At 42.0% G+C, this 26622-nt stretch overlaps 2 protein-coding genes and 1 non-coding gene across 12 annotated transcripts in view; 1 reads left to right on the top strand and 2 right to left on the bottom strand.

The window, feature by feature from the left end:
- frmd4a (FERM domain containing 4A) overlaps nt 1–13465 on the top strand; it is a 99093-nt gene extending 85628 nt beyond the window's left edge. For 6 of the 10 annotated variants that reach the window (XM_085164435.1, XM_085164436.1, XM_085164434.1 and 3 more), the window contains 13 exons: nt 1844–1919; nt 2872–3014; nt 3160–3301; nt 4750–4883; nt 4998–5120; nt 6522–6753; nt 7008–7064; nt 7156–7393; nt 7610–7768; nt 7986–8309; nt 8386–8969; nt 10610–10712; nt 11686–13465. In XM_085164435.1, the coding sequence (XP_085020561.1) occupies nt 1844–1919; nt 2872–3014; nt 3160–3301; nt 4750–4883; nt 4998–5120; nt 6522–6753; nt 7008–7064; nt 7156–7393; nt 7610–7768; nt 7986–8309; nt 8386–8969; nt 10610–10712; nt 11686–11788 (2418 nt within the window). In that variant the 3' untranslated portion in view covers nt 11789–13465. Of the gene's footprint in view, nt 1–1843; nt 1921–2871; nt 3015–3159; nt 3302–4749; nt 4884–4997; nt 5121–6521; nt 6754–7007; nt 7065–7155; nt 7394–7609; nt 7769–7985; nt 8310–8385; nt 8970–10609; nt 10713–11163; nt 11236–11685 lie in introns of all 10 variants that reach the window. The other 4 variants (XM_085164429.1, XM_085164433.1, XM_085164431.1 and 1 more) reach the window with 3 other exon arrangements.
- On the bottom strand, nt 10395–10467 carry trnam-cau (transfer RNA methionine (anticodon CAU)). Its single transcript has one exon. It is a non-coding gene; the product is annotated as a tRNA-Met (tRNA).
- A 1730-nt stretch (nt 13466–15195) lies between the features above and the next one.
- tmem253 (transmembrane protein 253) lies at nt 15196–18330 on the bottom strand. Its single transcript, XM_085164448.1, has 7 exons — nt 17947–18330; nt 17653–17814; nt 17464–17574; nt 17305–17361; nt 17110–17217; nt 16823–16969; nt 15196–16610 (listed from the first exon to the last, which is right to left on the bottom strand). The coding sequence occupies exons 2-7, from the start codon at nt 17812–17814 to the stop codon at nt 16557–16559; spliced, it is 639 nt and encodes a 212-aa protein (XP_085020574.1). The 5' UTR covers nt 17947–18330; the 3' UTR covers nt 15196–16556.
- Between the last annotated feature and the right edge of the window lie 8292 nt (nt 18331–26622).

Here is a 26622-nt window from a genome sequence, read left to right on the forward strand (position 1 = left end):
CTACACCAAAGAAAGGCGTTTACACTCAATCAGATGTGACCTTTCATCTCCAGTGGATGTGTGTTTTTGTGTGCAAACATTATTGTGAGACAGACGTGGCTCCGTGCACACGGGCACCTCGTGTGTTTATGAATAATGACCAGTCACTTCCTCTGTCTGTGTCTGATTGGGCCATTGTCTGTAAGGCTTCTACAGCCAAATCGAAGAGGATTTATAACCACACGCACATGCCGAACGCTCAGCCTGATAACAGCAGCACTCGCTGGCTTTCACTGGAGTTCCTGAGGAAGAAGCTGCCAGCATGTTTTTTATCAGATACTGAAGATATTAACATAAGAAAGTCTTTTTTAATACAATAGGTTTATGTAAGAGGAGTACTTACATAATCTGGTATATACTTGAAAGCAAAAATGGCTAAATTTAAAGTTCAGGGTGGCATACTTGTGTCTCTTTGTAAATAAGGTGGCTCAAACGGATTCAAATACCTTCTGCGTACACGTACAGCTTATCCGCAAACATCAAAGTGCAGTTTCAAAATTGCTGCAAGTCTGTCCAGCTGACAGTGAGGACAGTTTTAGTGGTCTCGTGCTTGAACACAGTTACAAACACCTATCTAATCTCCACAGCTCTGGCCCATATGTAACCAACACTCACACAGTCACTCATTCCATTTCTACTCTGCCTGCTATTTTTAGCAGCATGCTACATTAGCACTTAACACTCCATTGACAACGTGCAGTACAGTAAAAGTTTTGATAAGATCACTGATTTTCTTTCATCGTGCACCCACAGGCACGCATGACTGTTTTGGGTTTTTTTGTTCATAATATCCCCCCCCCCACCATTTTCTCCCTCTCATCCTTCTGTCCATTGTTTTCCCAAGCTGTTAAAATTCCTCGGCTGTGACCTGTTCCTCCCTTCACACCCTTTCTCCTCTTCCCCTCCCGTTTTTGTTTTCGCCTTATTTCTGTTCTCCTGTTTGATACTCGTTTCATGTTTCTGTCTGTCTATTACAGCTGATAGATGCAGACCGTCTTGTGTTCTTAAGTAGCCGACACTCTGCTCTTTCCTAAGCACGAAATACACTCAGACATCGAATGTCTGTGTGTGCAGGCAGAGAGGTCTGACTAAACAAAGCAAGGGCACTTCAATCGGCAGGACCGCAAAAAGCTTCTTTCCCCCGTATCACGCCCCAGACCCCTCATCACACACACACACCACAACCACAGCCCAGAGCAGAGCCCACAGTCCCTCAGGGAGGGAGGAGGGGTCAGAAGGAGGGGAGGCACAAACGCCCCCTCACTTTTTAACGCTCCTAGCAAAGCTCTAGGAGAGGAGGAAACTTAACTTTACACACTTTCTCTCCGCCAGCACAAGCACATGCTTACAGATGGTGAGCACCCACCACCTCAGAACTTTCAGCTTCCCTGCGCCTGGGAGGATTTAAGATACACATATGTTTTGGAGTACGTCTAGAAGGAACTTTGCTTGCCCAGCTGGTTTTGGCTTCTTTGATGGTTGTCAAAGGATCGGAAAGGAGGCAAAAAGAAAGTGAGATCTCCAAAGTGAGATCATCCAGTGCTGGGATCCTCTGTGGACACGACTGCCTGGTCTGGACCTGATCATAGAGCTCCAGATTAGGTCCTCCTCTCTTACCAACTCCTCCTTTTCAGCCCCGATCCCCCCCCACCCCCCACCCCTCCTCCTTACCCATTGCGTTTTCTTTCAAAACAAATTGGAACATACAGTGAAGAGACCCGGCTGAAAGCTGCGCGGATTTAATGTGAAGCACGTTTTTTTCTGTGAGAAGTCCTGAAGAGTTTCTGTTTTTCCTAAATCTCAGGTGTTCCAATGGCGTCAATTGGAGAACCTCTACTTCAGAGAGAAGAAGTTTTCGGTGGAAGTTCATGACCCCAGGAGGTAAATTTATATCACAAACTGAAGCTGAGATTGATTTGATGCCGTTCTTTTCTAAGAAACCGTTTAATTATCAAGCATTCATGTCCTCTTTGTCCAGAAGTCCTCATTGGACGATCGTGATCTTAAATCAGTCAATTTAATGATGAATGTTCTTGCAATTGATCTGTGGTCTCAAGCCTAATATCTGGAACTCATAAAAGTCATCAGTTAAGAAATGCCTTCCAGTAGCTTTTACTGTAAATTACCACTGCGGCCCGAGTCAATATGTTGAGATTCAGATTCCATACTGCGCGGTACACGGAAAGAGAGATAGAATCTAATTGAGTAATGGCTGAAAAATTTGTCTTGGCAACAGTGCAAGATATTGAGGATGTCCTGGTGGAGCCCGCCACGGATTGAAAGGCTGATTATTAACACGCTCGCGCAGCTACATGCATGCAAAGAATACACACGCTCTAGTGCTCGCGCACACAAACATGCACACATATATGTTAAACCCTTGGTAGTTGACCACAGAAGGATAGATGGCTGTGCGATAGCTCTTTTGCGGAGGAAGTGACCTCTCTTGTGTTTATTTAACATGGCTATATGTGTGGAGTGTTATTCCAGTGACAGAGGCAGGGAGGGAATGGGAGAAAAAGAGACAGACAGGGTGAAGCAGAGAGCAGCGGTGTTTTCTTTAAAGGAAGCTGTCATTAGAGGGAGCTGGTCTGTTGCTCAGCTACAGATGTGTGTTTAAAAAAGGATGACTAAACAATGGGAAACATCGTGTGTGGCTTTGCGAAATGTATCTCTATCAGGACAGTTCTCCTCAGGCTTCAAAAGAAGCTCGCTCTCTAAGTAGCAGCACTAGTCACTGGAGCAGTCCAGTGGGAGTGTTTTCATTGCTGTAAACATGTAGCCATCTTTTTCATTCAGTGTATATAAGGAGGCTTTGTGTCCGCTCCCACTGTAGGGCGTCGGTAACGAGAAGGACGTTCGGTCACAGCGGCATTGCTGTGCATACCTGGTACGCCTGTCCTGCCCTCATCAAGTCCATCTGGGCCATGGCCATCAGCCAGCACCAGTTCTACCTGGACCGCAAACAGAGCAAGGTCAGTCTCTCCCACGACGTTTTAAGTCAAAGCGTACGATAGATCTCACGAAATAATTACAATTCTACAAGGCATGGTCAGCAGGAGTGGCGGGTTAACAGTTTACAGATGTGTTAACACAGCCTGTCCATGCTCGTCCATACAGTCAAAGATCCATGCAGCGAGGAGTTTGAGCGAGATTGCCATAGACCTGACAGAAACAGGAACACTGAAGACATCCAAACTGGCCAACATGGGCAGCAAGGGCAAGATCATCAGTGGCAGCAGTGGCAGCCTGCTCTCCTCAGGTCAGTTCGTGTTTGCTGCTTCAGAGGAAAATAACCACGTGGGGGAAATACCCCGACAAAGATTTGTCTTTGTGCTCGCATCTGTTGATGATGAGGAATCCTGCTGACAACCGGAGAGACAGAAACAGCTGTGGCTGGAAAGAGACCAGCGTTTCTGTGTTGAATGTTCTCAAACATATACTGTGCTCACACCACACCCAGTGTCTTTCAGTATGTATAGAACACCACTCCCATGTCACACAGACTCATCCTCCAGAGGCCCCCGACTCCTCTAATTTTAGTGGGTGAGAGAATGAGAGGGGCAGAGGGTCAGTGAACAACTTTGCGTGGCCTTTAAAACAATGCTTATCGGTGCTGAACAAGTAACGAGTGTGACGGGAAGATTTGTAACACTACCTAAAATTAGAGTTGGGAGGGAAAATGCCCTTTTACTCCCATACAGCCACATACAATGTGTTCCATGCCAGGAAATCAAGTGCAACAATTCCATTGATGAGAAACACCAGTACTGTAACCTGATTCGCTACTACTGTATAAATCACTTTAAGTTGCATGCATTAGTCCAGCCAAGCATAATCTATGATTAGCATGTACGTAACTACATGGTCAGCTGTTTAAAGTATTTCACACTTTACTGAGTCAATTACTGTTGCCGGGGAAGAACGCAGTTCCCTTTCAGTATGCGTTGTCTGCTTGGGCTTGTCATTTCGCCATTGATCACCTCGGTTAGATTTACTCCCTCCTTCTGTTTCACCTCCCCCTAGCCCTTGCTCTTCTCATATATCCCTTCCTAACCTTCCCCTATCCCCCTCTGCGTTCTTCTGTAGTTCTGTTCGCACCTCATATCATTCAGTGTTTCGTCATTTTGTCTATCTGTGCCTTGTCACTTCTTTTTGTGATTACAGTGTTGATTTCTTGATGACTAGGGTAGATCTTAGTCAAACAGCATGAACAGGAACGGTGACGCATCTGTGACACGTCTAAACGGGGCTTTCGAAATAGATCTAAATTGTAAAGTCTTCAGAAATCTTTCAACGTTCCTCCAAAATAGAAGAAACTCTTAATGTAATTTGGGTTTATCTAAGAATTATAGACAGCTGTTTATTTCTAACAAAAACATTTTCACCAGTACTTTTTAGTATTTGCGTGTCCATCTGTCCGTCATCCCCACATAAGGGGTCAATGAGAGAGCAAGAAACACAGTGTGACTGGGAGGGTATGAGTTGTTTTCAAACAAGACTGGCACCACCTCGGGGTCTTGGAGATGTGCGTCACCGACTTTGTCCTAAACTGCCCCTTCCTCCTTATCGAAACGTTCCACTCACTTCCTTGTAAACATCCTGCAAGACTAGCAGGTGCACAAGCTATTTCTCCCTCTGCTTCAGATTCTGCCTCGGAACAGTACTCTGACTCCTGTCTTCACTTTACGTGTTGTTTGCACCTTGCAGGCTCTCAGGAATCGGACAGCTCCCAGACGGCTAAGAAGGACATGCTGGCAGCGCTGAGGGCCAGACAGGAAGCTCTGGAGGAAACGCTAAAGCAGAGACTAGAGGAACTCAAGAGCATCTGCATACGGGAGGCGGTAAGTGAAAATAATTGTTTGAATTGGTGAATATTTTGAAAAAGCGTAAATCCTTTCTAATCTCATTTCAATGGTCTCACACTTCCTACCTTCCTTCTCCTTAAATTTTTCCAGGAGTTGACTGGAAAGCTTCCAAAGGAATATCCACTGGATCCGGGAGAGGAGCCGCCAACTGTGAGACGGAAGATCGGTACCGCCTTCAAACTGGATGAGCAGAAAATTCTACCTAAGGGAGAGGTGAGGCCATAACTTCCATTTCTTTTACTGGCACCTTATCTCTCACTCCAGTCTCATACTCCCCAAATAAAAACATGAGCTCATTTAGCAGAGTCAGCATTTGAAATGAATACCTAATAGTATATGTATTTGGCCAAGTGGTGTAATGCAGCAGCTGGAATATGTCAGCGTTAATTAGTTTAGTGAGTTTATCTCTTCTTAAGCTAGCTGTAATGTTAATGGTCCGCACTGAACAGTAGTGCTGTTTAAGGGCTCTGTGTCATTCTGAGCAAATCAAGGGTTTCCTTAGGATTTAAATGAAGCTAATATACTCTACATATTACTCTCAAAATGTAGTGGGATGAGGATTCACATGATAATAAAGTAACCGATTCTATCAGAATTTAATTTTGAAGTAACAAAGAAAACTGAGAACCCTGAAAAGCCACAATCTGAGACATCTTGATCTTGTAAAGTGGCTTTGTCTCGCTGCCGGTTTTGTGCCACGGTTAGATTTTCCAGAGCAGCAGAACTTCTAAATATAGCCCGGCTGGTTTCTCACCACAGGAAGTGGTGATAGTAGGATTGTGTGTGCTCCTGCATGTGTGCAGGCATTCATGTGGGTGTGTTCCACAGAGGTTTGTGTGCTTTGAAAAGAATCCAGGGACACGATATCACAAAAGTGCATCGCAAGCACAAACGGTGTTTCTTGATCTACACGGAGCACCTTAAACTCGTAGACACACAGAAACAGAAGCCGCTCGGCTGTAGCGTAAAGCCACTGTTAGTGAGAGGGATTCTTCAGAAATGAGGTAGCCCACTATGAAGTCAACCCGAGTGAATACATCATTGTTCTGCCTCTGTGGAGACAAGTGAAATCATGTGTGTGCGCGCTCAGATGTCAGTGAAGGAATTACGTGCTAGATGGACACAGTGTGTCACAGGACTTTGTTTTCTTGTCATGTTGATAAGTTTTAACAGTAGAGGTATGTCTGTATACATTTTACTGTCCAGGCAACACACGCAGTATATATACAGTGCATTAAACAGAATATGTTTACTTTGTTCACCTGTTTGATTTGAGAGGTCTCAGGAGAGCTATAGAAGAGGAGAGGATGGATTGATGGAGAGGCGTTATTACTGGGGACAGAGTGTCTCAATAGAGATTATCCAGTGGTGAGAAAATGCACGGCTGCAGCACAGATAAATGATTTCCGCAGTGTGTTTTCTCTGGCAAGGCTTTCTGTATGTGTATAACCGAACTACGTTGCATGGGAGAGTTATTCTGAATCCGTGTCTGCAAACTAGAACTTGTTATTTTTGGATCATTCCTACATTTCTGTTGCTAAAAGCTGCGAGTGGATCCAGTAACTTAGTGCTTGTGTTACTCTAAGTTTGCAATCATGTTTGTGTATTTGCCAGGAAGAAGAACTTGAGCGTTTGGAGCGGGAGTTTGCCATTCAGTCACAGATTACCGAGGCAGCCAGGCGTCTCGCCAGCGATCCTCACGTAAGCAGTAAAAAGCTGAAGAAACAGAGGAAGACTTCTTATCTGAATGCACTGAAGAAGCTCCAGGAAATTGAGAACTCCATCAATGAGTACCGGGTCCGCTCTGGCAAGAAGCCTACGCAGAGAGCGTCGCTTATCATAGAAGGTACCAATAAACTGCCTGTTCACTTAGGGAAAATCAAATCGCTTTCATATCTATGTCATATCAATTTGCTGTAATTGCCACCACAGACAGCAATATTCTTATCTGTACTGTTATATAAACCCACCCATTGTATGGCGAGGCTAGTCATTTTCAGTATTTTTGCTATTGATATAAGAAAGATCTGAAAACAATGACACTGACACAAAAGCTTTTAGATTTTTGTAACCTCTTGTTTTTGTTTTTATGTCCCATAGAAGCCAATATTGGCTCTGAAGACAGCTCATTGTCTGATGCACTGGTCTTGGATGATGGTGAGTTTCCGTCCCTCGCCTCATTCCCATTGATAGCTGTGCTGTTCCTAATAATAATATAATGTCTAATCCAATCATTACTTTGTTTCAGATGATTCTCAAGTTACAGGTACCCCCACCTTCTCTCCAGTAGCTTCACCTCATAAGGGGCTCCCTCCAAGACCACCATCTCACAGTCGCCCCCCTCCACCGCAGTCCCTGGATGGCCTGCGACACCTGCACTACACACGCTCTGACTATGACAAATCTCCTATCAAACCCAAGATGTGGAGTGAATCATCACTGGATGAGCCCTATGAGAAAGTCAAGAAACGCTCATCTCACTCGAGGTATGAGTGAGTTTGTTTTTAAATTTGTAATATAGCAATGTGATCTCTTGCTATATTTAATCAGAGTTAGACAACAATCAAGTTACTGTTAGAGGAGTGTGTGTGCAAGAAGTATAATTGCAGAGAGGAACTGCAGCCAGCAAATGTAGAAAGTCAGTGGATGCTGATGATAATAATTGCATTTATTTTGAATGTAACTTATTAACTTCTGTCTAGTCACAGGCGTTTCCCGAGTTCGGGCAGTGCAGAAGCAGGGGGTAGTAATTCTCTGCAGAGCAGCCCCATTAGGAACCTTCCTCACTGGAATTCTCAGTCCAGCATGCCATCAACTCCGGACCTGAGGACCAGGACCCCGCACTATGTACATTCCACCAGGTCAGTTGATATACCTTCGTTTCCTGGCAGGTAAACTGACTAAGCCTTGTTTCCCAACTGGAAATAAGTCATTGGACCTCTTCACTTTAGCTCTCCTTTGCTGCTCTTTCTATTTTTCCATTTACTTAACTAGAAATTACAGCAGTTTCTGTGTTAAATAAGTTAGTAGATTTTTAAGCCCAGTCTTTACACTTAGTATTTCTGCCAACTCTCACAGGTCAGTGGACATCAGTCCCACCCGTCTGCACAGTCTTTCTCAGCACTTTAGGAACCGCAGCTCCAGCCTTGAGTCCCAGGGCAAACTGCTGGCATCCGATTCCGACGCACATCCGCACACCCTGGGCAGCCCTGACTTCTTCCTCGGCCCAGGACGCAGCTCCAATGGCTCCGACCCACTGGATGACTGTTCATCCTGCACCAGCCAAAGCAGCTCGGAGCATTATTACCCCTCTGGAGGACCCCCTGGCAGTAACCCAAATTACTCTACTCTGGGAGAAGATTCACCCTCCAAAGCCAGGCAGAGGCAGAGGCAAAGACACAGGTAAGAGCAGGGAAATATACATATATATATGTTCATGTGTAAGACTGTCGTATATCATTTTTTGTTTTCTCTGCAGGTCTGCAGGTCACCTGGGTTCCTCTAACTCTGGCTCAATGCCAAATCTGGCAGCTAAGAACGGTTCTGGTGGAGGATTAGGTGGTAGTGGAGTGGGAGGGGGACACCATGGCGTCTACCTCCACAGCCAGAGCCAGCCCTCTTCCCAGTACCGCATCAAAGAGTACCCTCTATATGTAGAGGGCAGCCCCAACCCCGTGGTGGTGCGCAGCCTGGAGAGTGATCAGGAGGGACACTACAGCGTGAAGGCTCAGTTCAAGACCTCCAGTTCCTACACGGCTGGGGGACTGTACAAAGAGGCTTGGGGGGGAGAGGAGGGAGGAGAGGGAAGCGGCCGACTTACGCCGTCACGCTCTCAGATCGTAAGGACTCCATCATTGGGGAGAGAGGGTGGTGGAGGCGGAGGAGGTGGGAGGGCGGCCGTTTCTGAAGAACTGCGGTGCTGGTACCAGAGGTCTTCAGGGAGCCTAAAGGAGAGGAGTCACTCACATTCGGGATCCACATCCTCTGAGACTGGGTCACAGCAAGGAACTCTGGGACATGGTCGAGGAAGTAGAGTAGGAACACTCGCCAAAGGCTCACCAGGTAGGTCTCATCGTGAAACCTTATCTTAAACAGGTGAACCGATATCAGCGGTCACAGCCTAATACTCATAGCCTTGAGATTATGAGACTGGCACGCTACTGCACTGAGAAGGCATGCAGTACATCCCTGCTGTCACTAATTTTGTCAAATGACCCCGTGACAAAAAAGCAAACCGAGGCCATCGCCACATGTAAAGCATGGTTTGAATTCCTTTGCTCCTCAGCTTATTGGAACTACTGAGGGATCGTTTAGCTTCAGATCTTCTGACTTTAGATTATAACAACAGTTGTTAATAATTAAACGGTTTACAAATATCTCTGCATTCAGAAAAAATGACAGAGCTTCTTAAGCTAATATTTTAATTTCACGAGGGTAGACAGTTGCTCAGTTTGACTAAATATGGAGTTTGAGCAGCAGGAAAATACACTTTTAATCTTTTCTAGTGGTATTGATGTTTTTGAAGAAGGGATGGGAAATTTTGCAATAGACTGTTTAAGGCGTCAGTAGAGTGAGGCATGTGTGTGTGGGTATGAAGCAGTGTTCCTCCGCTTGGCTGCTTGAGCTAAAAGGCAAGCCTGTTAAAACTCTAGCTTTGGATAGGAACATATATCCTATCCAAAACTGGATCTCTCTCTTCTACTCTTTTGTCTTTTTCTCTTTCTCATTAACCTCAAATGGTATCTGACTGCCCCTCCCTGACCCTGGTAATGACAGAGGTCTCTTCCTGTTACAAGGAAGTTCTTCCTACCCACTGTTGTCAAGTGCTTGCTCATAAGGGATCATCTAATCGTGTGGTTCTCGCTCTTAATATAGCTTACAATGTAAAACACTCTGAGATGGCTGTCTGTGTGGCTCTATGTAAATTGAATTGAATTGACAAACTGATTTGTGTTGGTCTTGGTTGTAATTTACTAGCTGGTATTGCTGATTTTAAAAATGCAACTAAAACTCCAAATCTTTATTTTATGAGACCTTCACGCTGCCTGCTGTGTGACCCCTGCGTGCAATAATTAATGAGATTATTCATGTATATTCAGAGATTAGGGTTCCGATTAAGAACTCTTACTGAGTAGTTCAGCAGTTCAACTCGCATTTATTTTTAATTATACATAAATTAATAATGTTTAGCAATTAAAGCTGAATTTAAATGATTTGTGATCTGAAGCCTCACAGGCTTTGGTCACGTCGCACACACGTTAATGTTTCCCGCATTTATGTGAGGATTCTCACATCTTCGCCCAGTTTTCTCACTTGAATGACAATCAACCTTCGAATGTCCCTTCGGGGAAGTAAATATACATCTTTGTGGCCCAAGCATGACATTTTAGGCCTTGCTCATCTATTATGTGGACGTGTGTAGTAAATGCATTTTTGACAAGTCCATATGAAGAGATAAGGGCTAAGAACAAAATAAAAAAGAAGCCATGCCCCGTGTGAGGCTCGAACTCACGACCTTCAGATTATGAGACTGACGCGCTGCCTACTGCGCCAACGAGGCCTGTTCTTCCCCCCTCAGCCTTCCCACCCAAGCTCACAGTGTATTTCCCACCCCCGAGCATAGTTGGAATTCCTTTGTCTTTCACCTCACTGTAACCTCTGGTCTTTGTGTCACTTGTCTGACTCTACTTTTTTTGCTTTAGCTGCTTCCCCTCACAGCCAGAGGAGTATGACCCCGTCAAGTGAACACGCAGCTACACCCACACCTCCCTGCAGCCCACAACACATCCTTAACTGGCAGAGCGGGTAAGAAACCCACAAGCACGCATAAGGTGGCTGAAAAGCTGCCAAGATGTTGAAGCCGGATAGGAATATTAGGGAAAACTACATCTGCTGCTCAGCTTTTTTCTCTTTCTTCATATTTGTCCAGGACTCACACTTAACACACTCACAAACTTCGAGTGTCTGCTTTTCTTTGTGTCGTTGTCTGTGATTTTGGGTGCAAAACACTTCCTAATTCTTTTCAGACTTCAGTCAGATCATATATGTCTGTATTTTCCTGCCTGTTTTCCTGTTTGTGGTCTTTATGTACATTTTTTCTTCACTGTCTTTCTTGATTATCTTACACACCTATTACTCTTAATTTTTTCTCTTGGAAATCTTCTTATTGCTTGCTGTTTGTCATTTCTTTCTTGTCCATCTTTCTGTCTTTACTAACCCTCCTTTCCTTATGTGTGTGTCCTCTCTCCTGGTTTAGAGGGACAGCAGACTGCTCTCCTACTGAGGACGTCTGTCAGTCTCCCCCTCAGCCCAGCTCTGATGCATAGAGGTACCGTCTGTGGTCTAAATCTAGCGTAGTACTAGGAAAATGCAATATCAGTAGATTTTAAAGCAAACCTTTTTCATTATAGAACATCAGGACCAAATTTAGTCCAACTTTTCATTCATAAAAATGTATCCCATCAAAACATGATAAACTAATGCACATCTGTGGGGCACTGACAGTTGTGGTTCATTTCTCATTTCTTGCTCTTTGACGGTGGAGGTATACGTGTCATGAACTCCCTCTCTGCCTGTATCTGCCTGAATTTTGCATGTTTTCTGCTCCGTTCTGATCTAAAGCTTTACTGCAGCTCACAAGATTCACTAATAACCAACACTTAACCATGCACCGTCACAGACCAGAGATTGAACAACAACAAAAAAGCTCACAAACAGCAGACAAAGACAAAAAAGCTGCCCTGCATCTGTTCTGATTCTGGTCTTTCTTCCTCTGCAGGACTTTGAGTGACAGCTGTTTTCTCAGCAGCCCTCTGTGTTCAGAGCTGGCAGATGTCCAGTGGTACGGACAAGACAAGGCCAAACCTGGAACGCTGGTCTGAGACCTTCCTATGGGGCCTAGAAGAGTCCCCATTGCCCTCTCCTACTGCCTCTCCATTGTCCCCCACAATTATCCATCAACAACCGACAACCTCATCCTCAAAGCCCTGCAGAAACCCTGCCCTGAGCAGACTTGACGGGCTGGACGTGAGACTCCCTCCTCCTAACATCTCACCACCTCTTTATTATGACCTGTCTATTGCAGTTCAGCAGGACAGGGACTACTCGCTGGGCTCTTTAAGGGCAGATTTCACAGGACGGACTGAGAAATGCCACCTCAGCTGTTGAACTGTCACCCTACAGCACCACAGAGCCCTTTCTTTACTCACCTACTGCAGCACACAAATAACAGGGCAACGGGAAGCGAGCGATGGGAAGAGAGAGCACAGCAAAACGTCCCACATGCAACTCAAAACTCAGCAGAAACAACACAGGCCATTCCAGGATCTCTTTCATATTCGTCTTTGGTCCCCAGACTTATTCCAGTGCACTGCCTCCCAGTCAGAGGATACCTGCTGGATTTGAGCCACCAATTTAAAACCCATTTCCAGGCCCAAACGAACTGTGTTGCATTTCATTCCCATTAACACTTGTTTGTCTTTCTTTTTCTTTATTTCTTCCAGCGTATTTATAAAAAGAAAAGATGACTGAAACGTTCAGGAGTTCTCTCTTTTACCCACAACCACAGACAGTTTCTGAATCGACCAGTCACACCAGAGTTCTTGGGCAGGCACAAAGAAAAAAAGTGAAAACTGCATTCAAAGTGACAATATCAGCATGGTTTCTGAGAGACTGTCTGGATATTAATAAGGACTATAGCAATAACAACCCTAGTAGAAGTCTTTGGACTGGTTTGAATCGGCGGAGTGAATTCAAGGATCATGATAGGGGGAATTTGGATTTGTGGTTGTTTGGCGTTACTCTTTTGCCTTCTTCACTGACTTCATCCTTCGTGTTTATTTTAATATCTGTGATCTTCAGAGGATTTCTCTGTCCGCAGCAGCATGTTTGATCACATGGTGTATGAGCCAGGGAGTAGAGGAGGCTTGGAAGAAAAGGTCATTTATGGGTGCTGTTCAGTCATTACAGCACTTTTTAAAATTTTGTCTGAAGTTTGTTGGTCTGGCCTTTGCGCACTGTTTCATATTAAACCCTGAAAGAAAGAAAAAAATGTCTGACATGTCTTGGCATTACTTCTATTTTAATATTGCATTGGCTCAGTGAGAATTGTTTAACCTTTGATCTTGGCTCTACACCAGCTCTCACCATGTTGAGTATCCCTTTATGGCACTGTGTTTACTCATCTTACTTTATCTGTTCCAAATATGTTGGTGCTTTACATTAATACTGTAATTTACTACTGAAATCATTACAAACCACACAGCCCCTTTACTTCCCCACAGCAGAAAGCCATTCTATGAAATTACAGTGAGGCACAGCGGACAGATGACATCCAACGAGGGTTTATTTGGTATTAAGTGAAATAAAAATGTATTTTAACACCATTAAGTCTGAAAGCACAACATTAACAGTGTCTTTGAGGGCTGGACCTACAGTAAGTGTATTCTCATATCAGTGTAACCACAAGGTGTTAAAGGGCAATCCTCTCTGTGTTTCAGGCATCAGATAATTAAAACCCCTGCTGTCAGGGAAGAAACGCTAAAGCCAACACACAAATACTTTAACCCGCTCAAATGGAGAGAATTATTTTTCTCACACGTCCTAATCAATCAAATATTCAGAACAGGGTTAGAAAAGCACATCTAGTTTTGTAAAAAAATAAAAAATAAATAACAATATAAGGAATTTTGGTTGTTTTTAGCCATTTTCCTTCTCTTCCTTTGACAAATGTTTCTGTTGCAAATTAATGCTCACCACTGTTTCCTTATTCCTCAAAATCTAAATTAACCAAGTGTTATTTTGCTCTAAAACACGTTGTGAATCTCAGTCATAGATCCTATAGCACCATTCAGACTGGACAAAAGGTGTATTGTGCTTCTTGGTATGAGAGGAACGGTACGTCTTTCATTTGTATTTCCTTTATAGACTGCTGTGAGTTGTTGTAATTTGCCCCTTTTTACAATATTTTACTAAGAAGGTTTCGCCCGACCTCCTGCATGGCTAGTTCTCGGACAGTTGTTCCTGCCAAGTTTGGCCAAATTGAATAAGTCTTTAAGCAGAGTTGGAACCAGTGATCACTGGTTACCACCTAATATGACTTCTTTACTCGAGTGTATTTGAGTTTGATCTTGCTTTTCCCTCCGAAACATTTCTGTGCTAGACAAAAAATCCCACGCATGTCGTGAAGATCCTCTGAGAAAGGAAGACCCCAAAGACAGCGCCCAGCTCCTTCGTGTTACCATTAGCACGTTTTACTCCACGGTGTCATCCCGCACCAAAAAAAAATACCATTTTGACCTTGTTGTAATCTCTGACCTCTGAGCTCATTGTGAAGACGTGTGACATCCCTTCCCTTCATATTTCCAAACAACATATTTCCTGTGCTCCATACTAATGTATGAGGTTTTTGTAATACTCCCAAGAGAAGAAATGAACTAACTATTTTATCAAGTCTTTTCCTGTATGTACTGATGGGGCACTGTTAGATTTTGTGGGGTTTTTAACATTCACATCCTTTGTTTTAACAATGTTCCACTTTAAATGAACCAGTATTGTTTGTTTTTTTTAAGTTTCGGACATTGTAACGACCCTTTCAGGTGCTACAAAATGACCACTTACTGCTTTGTCACGTAGGATCTAGACATCTCTTCATTGTTATCAATAGATTCAATACCAGATGTGCAAAATGAAGCTTATTTTAACAAACAGTTTAATAGTAGAAGCACTTCCTCTACCAGACAATAGAGCATGTAACTCAATTTTATCAGTTCTCTTCAGCTGAAACAGAACATTAAAGGTGTTGTAGGAAAACAAATGTGGAATTGATTAAAAAAAAAACAACTTAATTCCACACTTAATTTATTCTTTTTTCTATTAAGAATTTGTATAGTAACTTTGCATTTTTCAAAACTGTGTTGTTCAAAATTGATGATGAAATTTTCAAGACGAGAAGCTGTGGTGGTTCTTGAGAGTAAGAAAATAAATTATTGATGAATGTTCTCAAGATAAGTGGTCTGTCGTTTCTTTTTTCACTTCTTCCGTTCCCTTTCTCCAAAGTGCTTCAAGATCAGATACCTTGAGGCCATTCAGCTGAAAGGTCATAGTGTCGGCCAGACTTATCAAAGGGAATCCCAACATGTGGTCACCGCTTCCTCTCCTCCGGACACACTCACTCTCCTAACATCCGAGCTTAATTTACTTCCCTCCCTTCTGCACCTTTGAGAGGATTTCCTGTGGAGTCAGAAGGGAAGATACACTCCAAACAGAAAAGATATTACTCATCAGAAGACGTGGTTAAACAGCTCAACAGATCACCTTTTTTAATTTGCTGATATCCACTGAAAAACAAAATCCTCCTTTAAGGAAATTCTGCTGAAATGTGTGTTTAACTTATCGTGTGCTCTACTATTTTAAGGCTAGCACTCAGGCCCCAAACTCACAAACAGTAGTTGTGATCCTTTGTGATGATACGTGGTTTCTGCTAACATGAGCACAGTGTCAGTTTCTGCCAGGACACCCAGCTTTATCACCCTGCTTTGGTTTGTACCACTTCTGTGTCCATTTACTAATTAATCCCACGTTAGTCTTTGTACTCGGTGTGTTCCCATAGCAGTTCTCCCAGCCAGGCAACAGCTGGAAGCTGTTAGCCCGAACTGCCGTGAGAAAGTAACTGCACTTGGATTTTTTTCCACTCATACGTCTGTTTGTGCATGTTTGTGTGTCTGTGTGTGTGTGTGTGAGAGAGAGAGAGAGTTCTTGCTGCAGGAGTGGTGTATGACCTTCGTTTAAATTCCTAATTAAATCCTCCATCACTGAAATACTCAAACACACCACACCCTCTACTACACAATACATAAATATAAGAACTATTAGACATGCACATATGTCTGTGATGTGCAGTTTTTGAGTGTATGTTGAGTTTGTGACGAGGGTTAGGGTTCAAGTAAGATGCTTAAAATCCCACTGACATTCATAAAAAAATATCCAGAGGGAGGGAAAAAAAAAAAACAGATTCTTTCAAGTTTTTTCAACAGGAACATTTATTTACAGTCAGCGACGGATAGATTACAACTGAAGAAGATGCATATTCATTAGATCACTCTGGCTTCTCAGCCCTGAAGGTCCTGAGTGCTGAAAAAAAAGAAAAAAAAACCTTAAATAATAAAATGAAATTCATTATCCAGGTTTACGCTTAACTACTGCAATGGAGTAAAATATCACACTGGTTTACGATGTGAAAAATCTGTGGCAGCATCGCCCTCTAGTGCCCTCTGCAGAATAACATCGAAGTAAATGAAGAAAGAAAACCATGGCAGCAGTTTTAACCATTATAGCCTTTGAATTACAAAAAATAAAATAAAAAAGACTGAATTTTATTGACATATTTATATATGACAGCAATTTCCACTGTCAATTTTTTGACAATAAGAGGGCCCTGAGTTTGACTCCACCAGCCAGTCTGAAGTCTCTGTGGAGGCCTGTGTTTATGTCAGCTGTCTCCAGGTAATCCAGAGGTGTGAGTGTGAGGGTGAATGGTTGTCTGTAGGATAGGTTACTGCCTTTAACAGATTTACAACATTATTATATTCAGATCAAACAAACATTTTAATGACAGTAACTATGCTTGCAAACAATGAGATTTCAGGTCTTTCACATATTAAATTCCACTTGTTCCAGGAGAGGCCCATTGGTTTCATCTGGATCCTGCCAAGAAAAGCATCCAGATGAAACACTAAGATAGCAGTGATTAACAAATCAATGCCAATTAAATAATTCAATATACATCATCATGCCCTAAAAAAAGCTGACAGAATTAAACTGCATTCCTGTATTCCTTTAAACCAGAAGTCACAGCATTCGTTAGGATTTTCTCCCAGTCTCAGGTTTTTTATTTTACCCTATCATCCAAGATTTACCTGTGAGACGCGACTGTAAACCTGAAAATGGGGAGAACTGTAGCGGCGCAGACCCCTCCAGGACAGGAAAAGTATGTAGAGTGATGCCAGGAAGCAATGTACGGTGAACACTATGGTGCTCGCCCTTGCAACATAAGAACCAGCACGCTAGTGAGAAGAAGGCAGAAAGAAAAGAAAGATTGTAAGGTTTTCTGTGTATGCTGAACACAAACCCCAAAAGAGATTCCTTACAGGACCTCTTTATTATAAAGAAAGATTCAAATCTAGTTACTGGAATGCAGAATTACCTGTTGGTAAGTGAGTGTGACGGCTTGTGCAGCTCTGATACCGTTGGCCAGCAAAGCTGAGAATCCAAACACGAGACTAAAGACATTCACACCCATCAGAGCGATGATCTGTTTGTTGTTAAGATAAACTAAGTCAGGCTGATCATAACATAAGTAAAAAAAAGAAGCCACATAAGAATTGACCAAACTTTTTACCTTCAGTTTATTCGCTTTTCTTTGAACCTCAATCGCAAGACACCCAGCAGCCACATACTGGAACAACAAAAACAGATACAAACTCCTAGTTGTCTTTCTCTTTTTTAAAACAGAAATTTTATACTGTGTGCATGTCAGCTGAAGCAGATGTGGACTCACAAATATGCTTGACCATGCTGGTGTTGTCATGGAGACAGCACATCTGTAGCTCACACATGCGTGAGTGATTGTGGTTAGTATGCAAACTACGGCACTGAGGATTTGAATCACCTGAGGGGAATAAAGAATATAAGATGGGCAGGTTCAAAGCTTCAGGATGTTAATCAATAGTTTGGGCGAGCTTCTTACCCCACTGACAAAAAGTCTAGTATTAACCACAGCCCCGAACCAACGATGAATCCTGGCATTGCTTAGCTCTCCATTATTGGTGACCTCAGTTTGTGGGGATGGTGAGGGTGTATCCTTAAAAAATACTTGGTATAGTCCCTCCTCAAACATGTTCTGCCTCATCTGTTAGGGAAAAAGATCATTTGTATGTTAAATGCTGCACAAATCATTTAATATTTTGCCAAACAAATCATGGTTGATATGAACGCCTTCAGATTCAGATTTTGCATTTAACTTCAGTCTGTGACCTCTTACCTTGCCCAGATGTTGTAAAGCCCTTGTTTATTCATCCACGGGCTTTCATATAAACAGAAAATATCCATCCAACCAGAATAACAGACATTGAACAGCTTTTCTCACGGCTACAAAGTTACTTCTTATACCACACAGTAAACTTGTTTGGTCAAAGTTCACTTGGGTTGGATGATAATGAACGGTTAAAGTTCACTGCTGAGGAAGTGATTCAGAGAGCGTGTTAGCCATGAGTAAAGCTTATCAGCTTGAAGGCAGGGCTTTCTGTAAGATCAGAGGACTTGGTTCATTTTAGACACAAGAAGAATACTTAGAAATACAACCCCAGCTCCAAAAACATCAGGATGCTGTATAAAATCAAAATTAAAAAATAAACCCCCAGAATGCAGTGATTTGTGAAACCCATATTTTATGCACAATAGAAAATAGTAAAAAATCAAATGTTAATGCTGAGACATTTTACTATTTCATGAAAAAATATCTAATTTTTAATTTTATAGCAAGACACTGATATAAAAAAGTTGGGAGGGAGCAAGAAAAAAAATGGGAAAAGTAACTGGTATTAATCAGTTAAAGTAAAGATGGACAGACCCTGCATCTAGAAATTGTGGAACAATTTCAGAATAATATTCCTCAACACTTTGAATATCTCACCATCTACATTACAATCTCTGTGCTTGAGGTTAAAGGCTGAAAACAATTCAGAGTGCCATTCACAAGCGCAGGTTAAAGCTCGATCATTCACGGAAGGCATACGTGATGATGATCCTAAAACACTGCCATCTTCTCTGGGTCAAAGGCCATTTCAAATGGACTGAGGCAAAGTGGGAGAACTGTACAAACCAAAAATTGAAATTCTTTTTGAAAACCAAACATCCTCCTAACTAAAGAGGAGAGGAAGCGTCCAGCTTTTTGAGAGCTCAGCTCAAAAGCTTGCATTTCTAATGGTATGGAGATGCATTAGTGACAGTGAATTTGGCAGCTTGCGAGTCTAGAGAGGCACCATCAAGGTATATACATGTTTCAGACTGTTACAAATGATCTTTTTTCAGGGATCGCCTTGCATAATTCAGCTAGAGCGCATACTGCTCTATGTATTACGACAGCATAGCAAGTCTGGCTGTTGAACTGGCCTGGCTGCAGTCTAGACCTTTCACCAGTTGAAAACATTTGGCACATCATGAAATGAAAAATACAACAAATGAGACCCAAAATTGATGAGCAGCTAGAATCCCATATCAGATAAGAATGAGAAAATAATTATCTCATAAAGTCTTGGTATTAAATTCAATTCAAAGTTTAGGGCAAAGAGAAGAGGGAACAGAGAGGCGAGACAAAAGACAGTTTATGAGACAAAGAGCCTTAGTTTAATCATTTTTAATGATTGAATGCATAGTGGTGTATAAACACGAAGGGAGTGAAAACAAATGCTCAGAGCTTAATGTGATGTTCCCCAGCAGCTGAAACCTATTGCAAAATAACCAAGAGATGGACGGTTCAGGGTCACCTGATCCAGCTCTCACTATAAGCTTTGTCAAAAAGGAAAGTTCTAAGCCTAATCTTAAAAGTAGAGAGTCTGTCTGTCTCCCAAATCCAAACTGGGAATAAAGGGGCCAGAAAGCTGAAGGCTCCGCCTCCAATTTTACTCCCTCCCAGACTACTTTTGAAAACTCTAGGAACCACAAGGAAGCCTACAGCCTGCGAGTGAAGTGCTCTGTTAGCACTTCACTCGCAGGCTATAATAAGGTAGATATGTTACATAGAGTGTTAATAAATATAGATTAATCATAGTTCAAATTGAAGTAATAATGATGATGGTTTAGAGGAAAATACTGAAAATACTGAAGTTAAATCAAAGATCAATCAGGGAGGAAGTGTCTAAGTAAAGAAGTTATTAGAGATTCTTTACTTAATGACACATCTGTGGGAAAATATTTTTTTAATCAAACAAATAATTTGTGCTACTACTGCCAATGTGAAATCTACCTTTATCCTTAGCTAGCAGTTTCAAAGTTCCTTTAGTGTTGCCTGCTTTGGCCCCTAGAGTACAGTCAGCTATGGTCACTGGAGTATAGCTACGCATGTGTGCATGCCCCTCAAAAAAGTCCCGGATGAACCTAATGGACACGGTTACCAACAATCATTGAGCCATTACAAATAACAAAAGATTTTTCTTTTCATTCAAACACAAAAATATCCTAAAATAGCTCCACATAAATAAAGTACATGCATAGAAAGACAATGACTGGACAGAAAATAGTCAAAAAAATCTCTTTTTTTTACAAGAAAAAAAACCTAAATCTCATATTCTGTGTCAAACAATATAGCGATCATGCATAGATACATATTATAGAAAAATATTACATATATAAATCCAGTACATGAGACCATAAAAGTAAATTAATCATTATATTAATTAGCTTAGAAACCCTAATAAAAAATAAAAATGTATCACACTTGATCAGGACAACAGCAATTCCTCATTTAATCCTCCAGGAGGTGCTGTTTGCAAATGAAATATCCAGTAGACTTCACCTCAGAGAAGCTTCGGCTCTTTATCGCCACCTTTTATTAATGCTCAACCATTTCATCGAACTGAGTGAATCTGCCTCAGAGCCTTTACCTTCACGGTCAAACACCAGGAGAGAGTCATAAGGAGGAGCTGTGGGTTCACTGTCTGCAGCACATATATTCTAAGAGGGGACAGCCACAGGCACATATAAGACTCTGAAAATATTACAGTCATATAAACTGTAAATCTTTACATATATACCAAAGGTTTGCTATTAAATGCATGTATTGGCTTTTGCATTGGCTTGTATTTGTAGGCGGTAGTTTGGGCAGCTCTGTGCAGTAGGAAGAACATCAGTGCAGAAGACTTCAGGACGGTTATCAAGCCCTCTGTGGAGCTGGCTCAGGTCATAGACCTATAACACAAGATGAACATATGTAATATAAATTAGGTACAAAACAGGGAAGTATGGTGGCCCTGATAGGTCAAACACACCAGCACATATAAAAATGCTGCAAAAACACACAAAAGACGAAGGAAGTTGAATAAAACAAATCTCACCAAAAAATCAAGGGAAGTGTTTTTGAAGGAGACATTAATGTGAGTGAAGCACTGAGGAAGTGGCAGAAACCAAAACATGTGAAGGATTGCATTTGTAGTGCGTTTGACCTTTCAGGGCCACCGTAGAAAAAGCCTCAGAAAAATGTACCCCCTACTTTAGTGTGACTGCGGCATCAACTTTCTCAGACAGTCATACTGCAATTTTATTACATCATCAGTATTTCCCCCTAAGTCTTCTATTTTATCCGTTAGTTTCATTAGTAATACATTATCCAGTGTTGCATCACCAACACAGAATCTCTCATTCCAGGTCTGCTTATTCTCCTTCTGCCCACCAGGATTATTCAATCAGCCGTTCAACTCTGCAAGTAATCCAACACTCAATACTTTCTAAGCTTTATCTCCCATTTGCTTTTCTCTCAATCATTAGCAAATCATTCTCCTAACCACCAGAATTATGTTTGCTTTAACATGTTTACATCTACAGTGGGGCAAAAAAGTATTTAGTCAGCCACCGATTGTGCAAGTTCCCCCACTTAAAATGATGACAGAGGTCAGTAATTTGCACCAGAGGTACACTTCAACTGTGAGAGACAGAATGTGAAAAACAAAATCCATGAGTTCACATGGTAGGATTTGTAAAGAATTTATTCGTAAATCAGGGTGGAAAATAAGTATTTGGTCAATAACAAAAATACAACTCAATACTTTGTAACATAACCTTTGTTGGCAATAACAGAGGTCAAACATTTACTATAGGTCTTTACCAGGTTTGCACACACAGTAGCTGGTATTTTGGCCCATTCCTCCATGCAGATCTTCTCAAGAGCAGTGATGTTTTGGGGCTGTCGCCGAGCAACACGGACTTTCAACTCCTGCCACAGATTTTCTATGGGGTTGAGGTCTGGAGACTGGCTAGGCCACTCCAGGACTTTCAAATGCTTCTTACGGAGCCACTCCTTTGTTGCCCAGGCGGTGTGTTTTGGATCATTGTCATGTTGGAAGACCCAGCCTCGTTTCATCTTCAAAGTTCTCACTGATGGAAGGAGGTTTTGGCTCAAAATCTCACGATACTTGGCCCCATTCATTCTGTCCTTAACACGGATCAGTCGTCCTGTCCCCTTGGCAGAAAAACAGCCCCATAGCATGATGTTTCCACCCCCATGCTTCACAGTAGGTATGGTGTTCTTGGGCTGCAACTCAGTATTCTTCTTCCTCCAAACACAACGAGTTGAGTTTATACCAAAAAGTTCTACTTTGGTTTCATCTGACCACATGACATTCTCCCAATCCTCTGCTGTATCATCCATGTGCTCTCTGGCAAACTTCAGACGGGCCTGGACATGCACTGGCTTCAGCAGCGGAACACGTCTGGCACTGCGGGATTTGATTCCCTGCCGTTGTAGTGTGTTACTGATGGTGACCTTTGTTACTTTGGTCCCAGCTCTCTGCAGGTCATTCACCAGGTCCCCCCGTGTGGTTCTGGGATCTTTGCTCACCGTTCTCATGATCATTTTGACCCCACGGGATGAGATCTTGCGTGGAGCCCCAGATCGAGGGAGATTATCAGTGGTCTTGTATGTCTTCCATTTTCTGATGATTGCTCCCACAGTTGATTTTTTCACACCAAGCTGCTTGCCTATTGTAGATTCACTCTTCCCAGTCTGGTGCAGGTCTACAATTCTTTTCCTGGTGTCCTTCGAAAGCTCTTTGGTCTTGGCCATGGCGGCGTTTGGAGTCTGACTGGTTGAGGCTGTGGACAGGTGTCTTTTATACAGATGATGAGGTCAAACAGGTGCCATTCATACAGGTAACGAGTGGGGGACAGAAAAGCTTCTTACAGAAGACGTTACAGGTCTGTGAGAGCCAGGGATTTTCCTTGTTTGAGGTGACCAAATACTTATTTTCCACCCTGATTTACGAATAAATTCTTTACAAATCCTACCATGTGAATTCATGGATTTTTTTTTCACATTCTGTCTCTCACAGTTGAAGTGTACCTCTGGTGCAAATTACTGACCTCTGTCATCATTTTAAGTGGGGGAACTTGCACAATCGGTGGCTGACTAAATACTTTTTTGCCCCACTGTATTAAAAACTGCAAAACTGAGCATAGTCAAAAGGTGTGTTTTATTCTCTCATGTGAGTCTCTCTTGTGAGTATTTTTTCCCTGTCCAACGGCATATGCACATACAAAATCCTAGATCGCCGATCAACAGTAAAAACACCCTCAGGGGGCTGATCTGCTCCTGGTTCAGTGATCTTGTAAGTTATGGCCACCTTTTTTTCTTTGTTGGACTTCAGCTAATCCCAAAAAATAAAAATGCCATTGAGCAGAGGTGAATACAATACAATATCACTTGGTTTATATAACCCCAATTCCAAAAGAGTGAAGACACTGCATAAAATGTAAAAAATAAACCGAATGCAATGATTTGAAAATCCAATAAAGCCATTTTACAAATTTACAAATTTGTTCCTTATCCCTGCATCCAAAGGACAAGGCTGAAAATCAACATGGGATGCACTGTTCTTCAGGCCCTCAGGCAGGACTGCGTTAAAAATAGACATGATTCTGTCATTGAAATTACTGCATGGGCAAAGAAATCCCTGTCTGTGAACACAGATAAATGCGGGTTAAAGCTCTATCATGCAAAAAAGAAGCCATATGTGAACATGATCCAGAAATATAGCTAGCACCTCCAGAAAGGCAGGTCAATGTGACACTGCATGCTGGAGCTGTTACAACAGCATGACTTCATAGTCGACTGAACTAGCCTTCTTGCAATCCAGATGTTTCACTAACTGAAAGCTTTTGGCCCATCAGGATCAAAAAATAAGACCCAGGAGTGTTGAGCAACAAGAATCCTGCATCAAACAAGATCAGGAAACATTCCTCTCCCAAAAGTACTGAAGCTGGTTTCCTAAGTTCTAAGAATTGTTGTTAAAACAAACAAAGGTGATACGCAGTGGTAACAAGAGCATTTCCCAAATTTGTCTTCCTGTCATCAATTGTAAAATGATCGTGATTGATATTTGATATGTTTCTATGTTCTATTGTAAATAAAATACATGTTTATGAGATTTGAAAATCATTGCATTTACATTTTACACAGCATCCAACTTCTGTGGGATTAGGGTTGCATGGCAGCAGTTACCTTCACCAGATTTTTGGGGTAAGGACCCCTGACATTTTCTGAAAAGCTAATTGGTGGAATAACCCACTCCCTCTTCATCCGTTTCAAGCTGCCAGACACAAATGGAAACTCCACAATGGGAAGCTGCAGGGGGAGGGTGTAAGACCTTTTGAATCAGGTCATCATGTCGCACCAAATATAGTATTTAATCAATGAAATGTGACGATGCAAATAATTCTAAAATTACCTCAAGGCCTACGTTCTTGGACTTTATTTGGGCAGGTTTTTCTGTTTTTCAGGCACTGTGGTTGGATCCCTGCATGAGCAGCTTGAAATGCCAAGCACTGAGGAAGCAACAATAGACATTATCCTAGTAATGCTAAGCTTACAATATATGTGTAAATGTGTCATAGTGAAGTGTTAAAAAACAAACTACAATCTGAAAACAATGTAAGTTATAATATAAAACAAACACATCCTGTTTCACCTGACTTTCATTCATCTTCTCCACCAACCATCTGCCTCCACCTCTCCAGGCTCTCTCCCACCTGCTCCCCACTCTCATTACACATCACAGCACTCCCCACAAACACTGTATCCCATGAACACTTCTGCCTTAACTGTTAAACTGACTTCATCTGTCAGCTTGTCCATCACTACTGTGAAAGGGCTCAGAGTTGAGCCCTGATAAATCCCACCCCCACCTTGAACCTATCTGTATCTCCAGTTGTCGTTCTGCACCACCCTCACATACTTCTCTGCCACTTCTGACTCCCTCATACAACACCACAGTTCCTCTGTTTGGCATCCTGTTACATATTTTCTCTAGATCCACATAGACACAGTGCAACTCTTTGTGACCTTCTCTATACTTCGTCATCAGCACATTCCAGCTGTAGCGCTCTTTCTTGGCATGAAGCCATGCTGCTCCTCACTGATTGTTACCTCTCTTCTGAACCTAACTTCAAAAGCTCTTTCCCATATCTCATCAGCGCTCTAGTAACTGTAGCTCTGCCCGTTTCCCTTTGTTCTTATAAATCAGTACCAATACACTTCTTTTCCATTAAACATCCTCTCACTCTCTGAGATTTGTGTTAAACAATCAGGTTAAAAAGTCCACTGCCCTCTCCATACTTCCACAGGACCAACTGCCTGTCCAATTTCCATTCTCTTCAAAGTTGCCCTAACTTCCTCCTTACTAATCCTCTGCACTTCCTAACTTACTAACTGTCCTCCATCCACCCTCCTCACTCTGGTGTTCTTTATTTATGAGCTCCGCTAACCACTCCTACTTTCTCTCTTCTCTTTACTTGTTAGCATATTTTTATCCCCGTCCTTAATCACCATAACTAGCTCCATGGTCTTTTTCTCCTTCTCTAGTGTCCAGGTTCACATACAGTTCACTTTGCTTTTTGTTGTACTCCTAGCCTCCGAGTAGTCATGTTTTTTTGTTTTCCAGTTTATCTCTTTTTGATACTTCCCCGTATTTCCTCATCTTCCTTCCTCTGTCTAAATCCAATACCAAACACCTTCTTGGCAGTTTCCCTCACCATTCAACCGTTTATGTGGTGCTGAATGTTCTACAACAGCTTTAACTTGACTAAGCCAAGGCCTGTTAACTTCTCATTAGTGATCATGGTTGACTCCGACTGGTAGATTCGTTCAAGGCATGTTTGGAGGAGTACCAACTGTACCAACTGTCAAGCAGGGTAGTGCTCAGGTGTTTTGCTGTCGGTCGTACTCGTAATTAAAAAAAAGTGTAGGAGGGCAAACTCCAAATGCTCAAACCTAAACCTAAATCAACAGCCATACAGTTGAAACTGGGAGACAGTAGAGTGTTTCAACAGGACAATGATCCCAAACATCAAAACTGGTTTTGGAACAGGCAGACTAACATTAAGCTTCTACAGTGGCCTTTCCAAATCCCTGAACTCAACCCTACATAAAATTTGTTAACCACTCCTAAATATCAGGATGGTGTCAGGAAGCCAACCAATTTAAATGAACAATTGATTCCCCCAAGAAGAGTGGCCACGTATCCAGACAGAATTATTTCAGAAGCTTGTTCATGGATCAAAAGTATCTGCTCAAGGTACAACTTGGTTAAGGACATTTAACCAAATACTAGTGAGCTTGTGTGTATCATTTCAAACCTGAGTGGTTTAGAAAAAAAATAAAATAAATCAAACCTTGTAAAGCCAATACTGCCAATAATGCTACTAAATAAACAATCCTGCAAAAAAGTATTTACCCTCTTTCTGATGTCTTATTTTTTTTCATATTTGTCTCAGTTAAATGTTTCAGAACATCAAACAAATGTAAATATTAAACAAATATATCTAAGGAAAGACAAAATGCTATTTTGTTCAGTGATGTGAAACATGTAGGTTTGACAAATATGCAAAAAACTAAGAAATTTTAAAAGTGAAAAGATTGTATATAAAGATGCACATATTATACAAATATAAA

This window comes from Neolamprologus multifasciatus, chromosome 7 (assembly GCF_963576455.1).
Source record: "Neolamprologus multifasciatus chromosome 7, fNeoMul1.2, whole genome shotgun sequence".
Taxonomy (NCBI): domain Eukaryota; kingdom Metazoa; phylum Chordata; class Actinopteri; order Cichliformes; family Cichlidae; genus Neolamprologus; species Neolamprologus multifasciatus.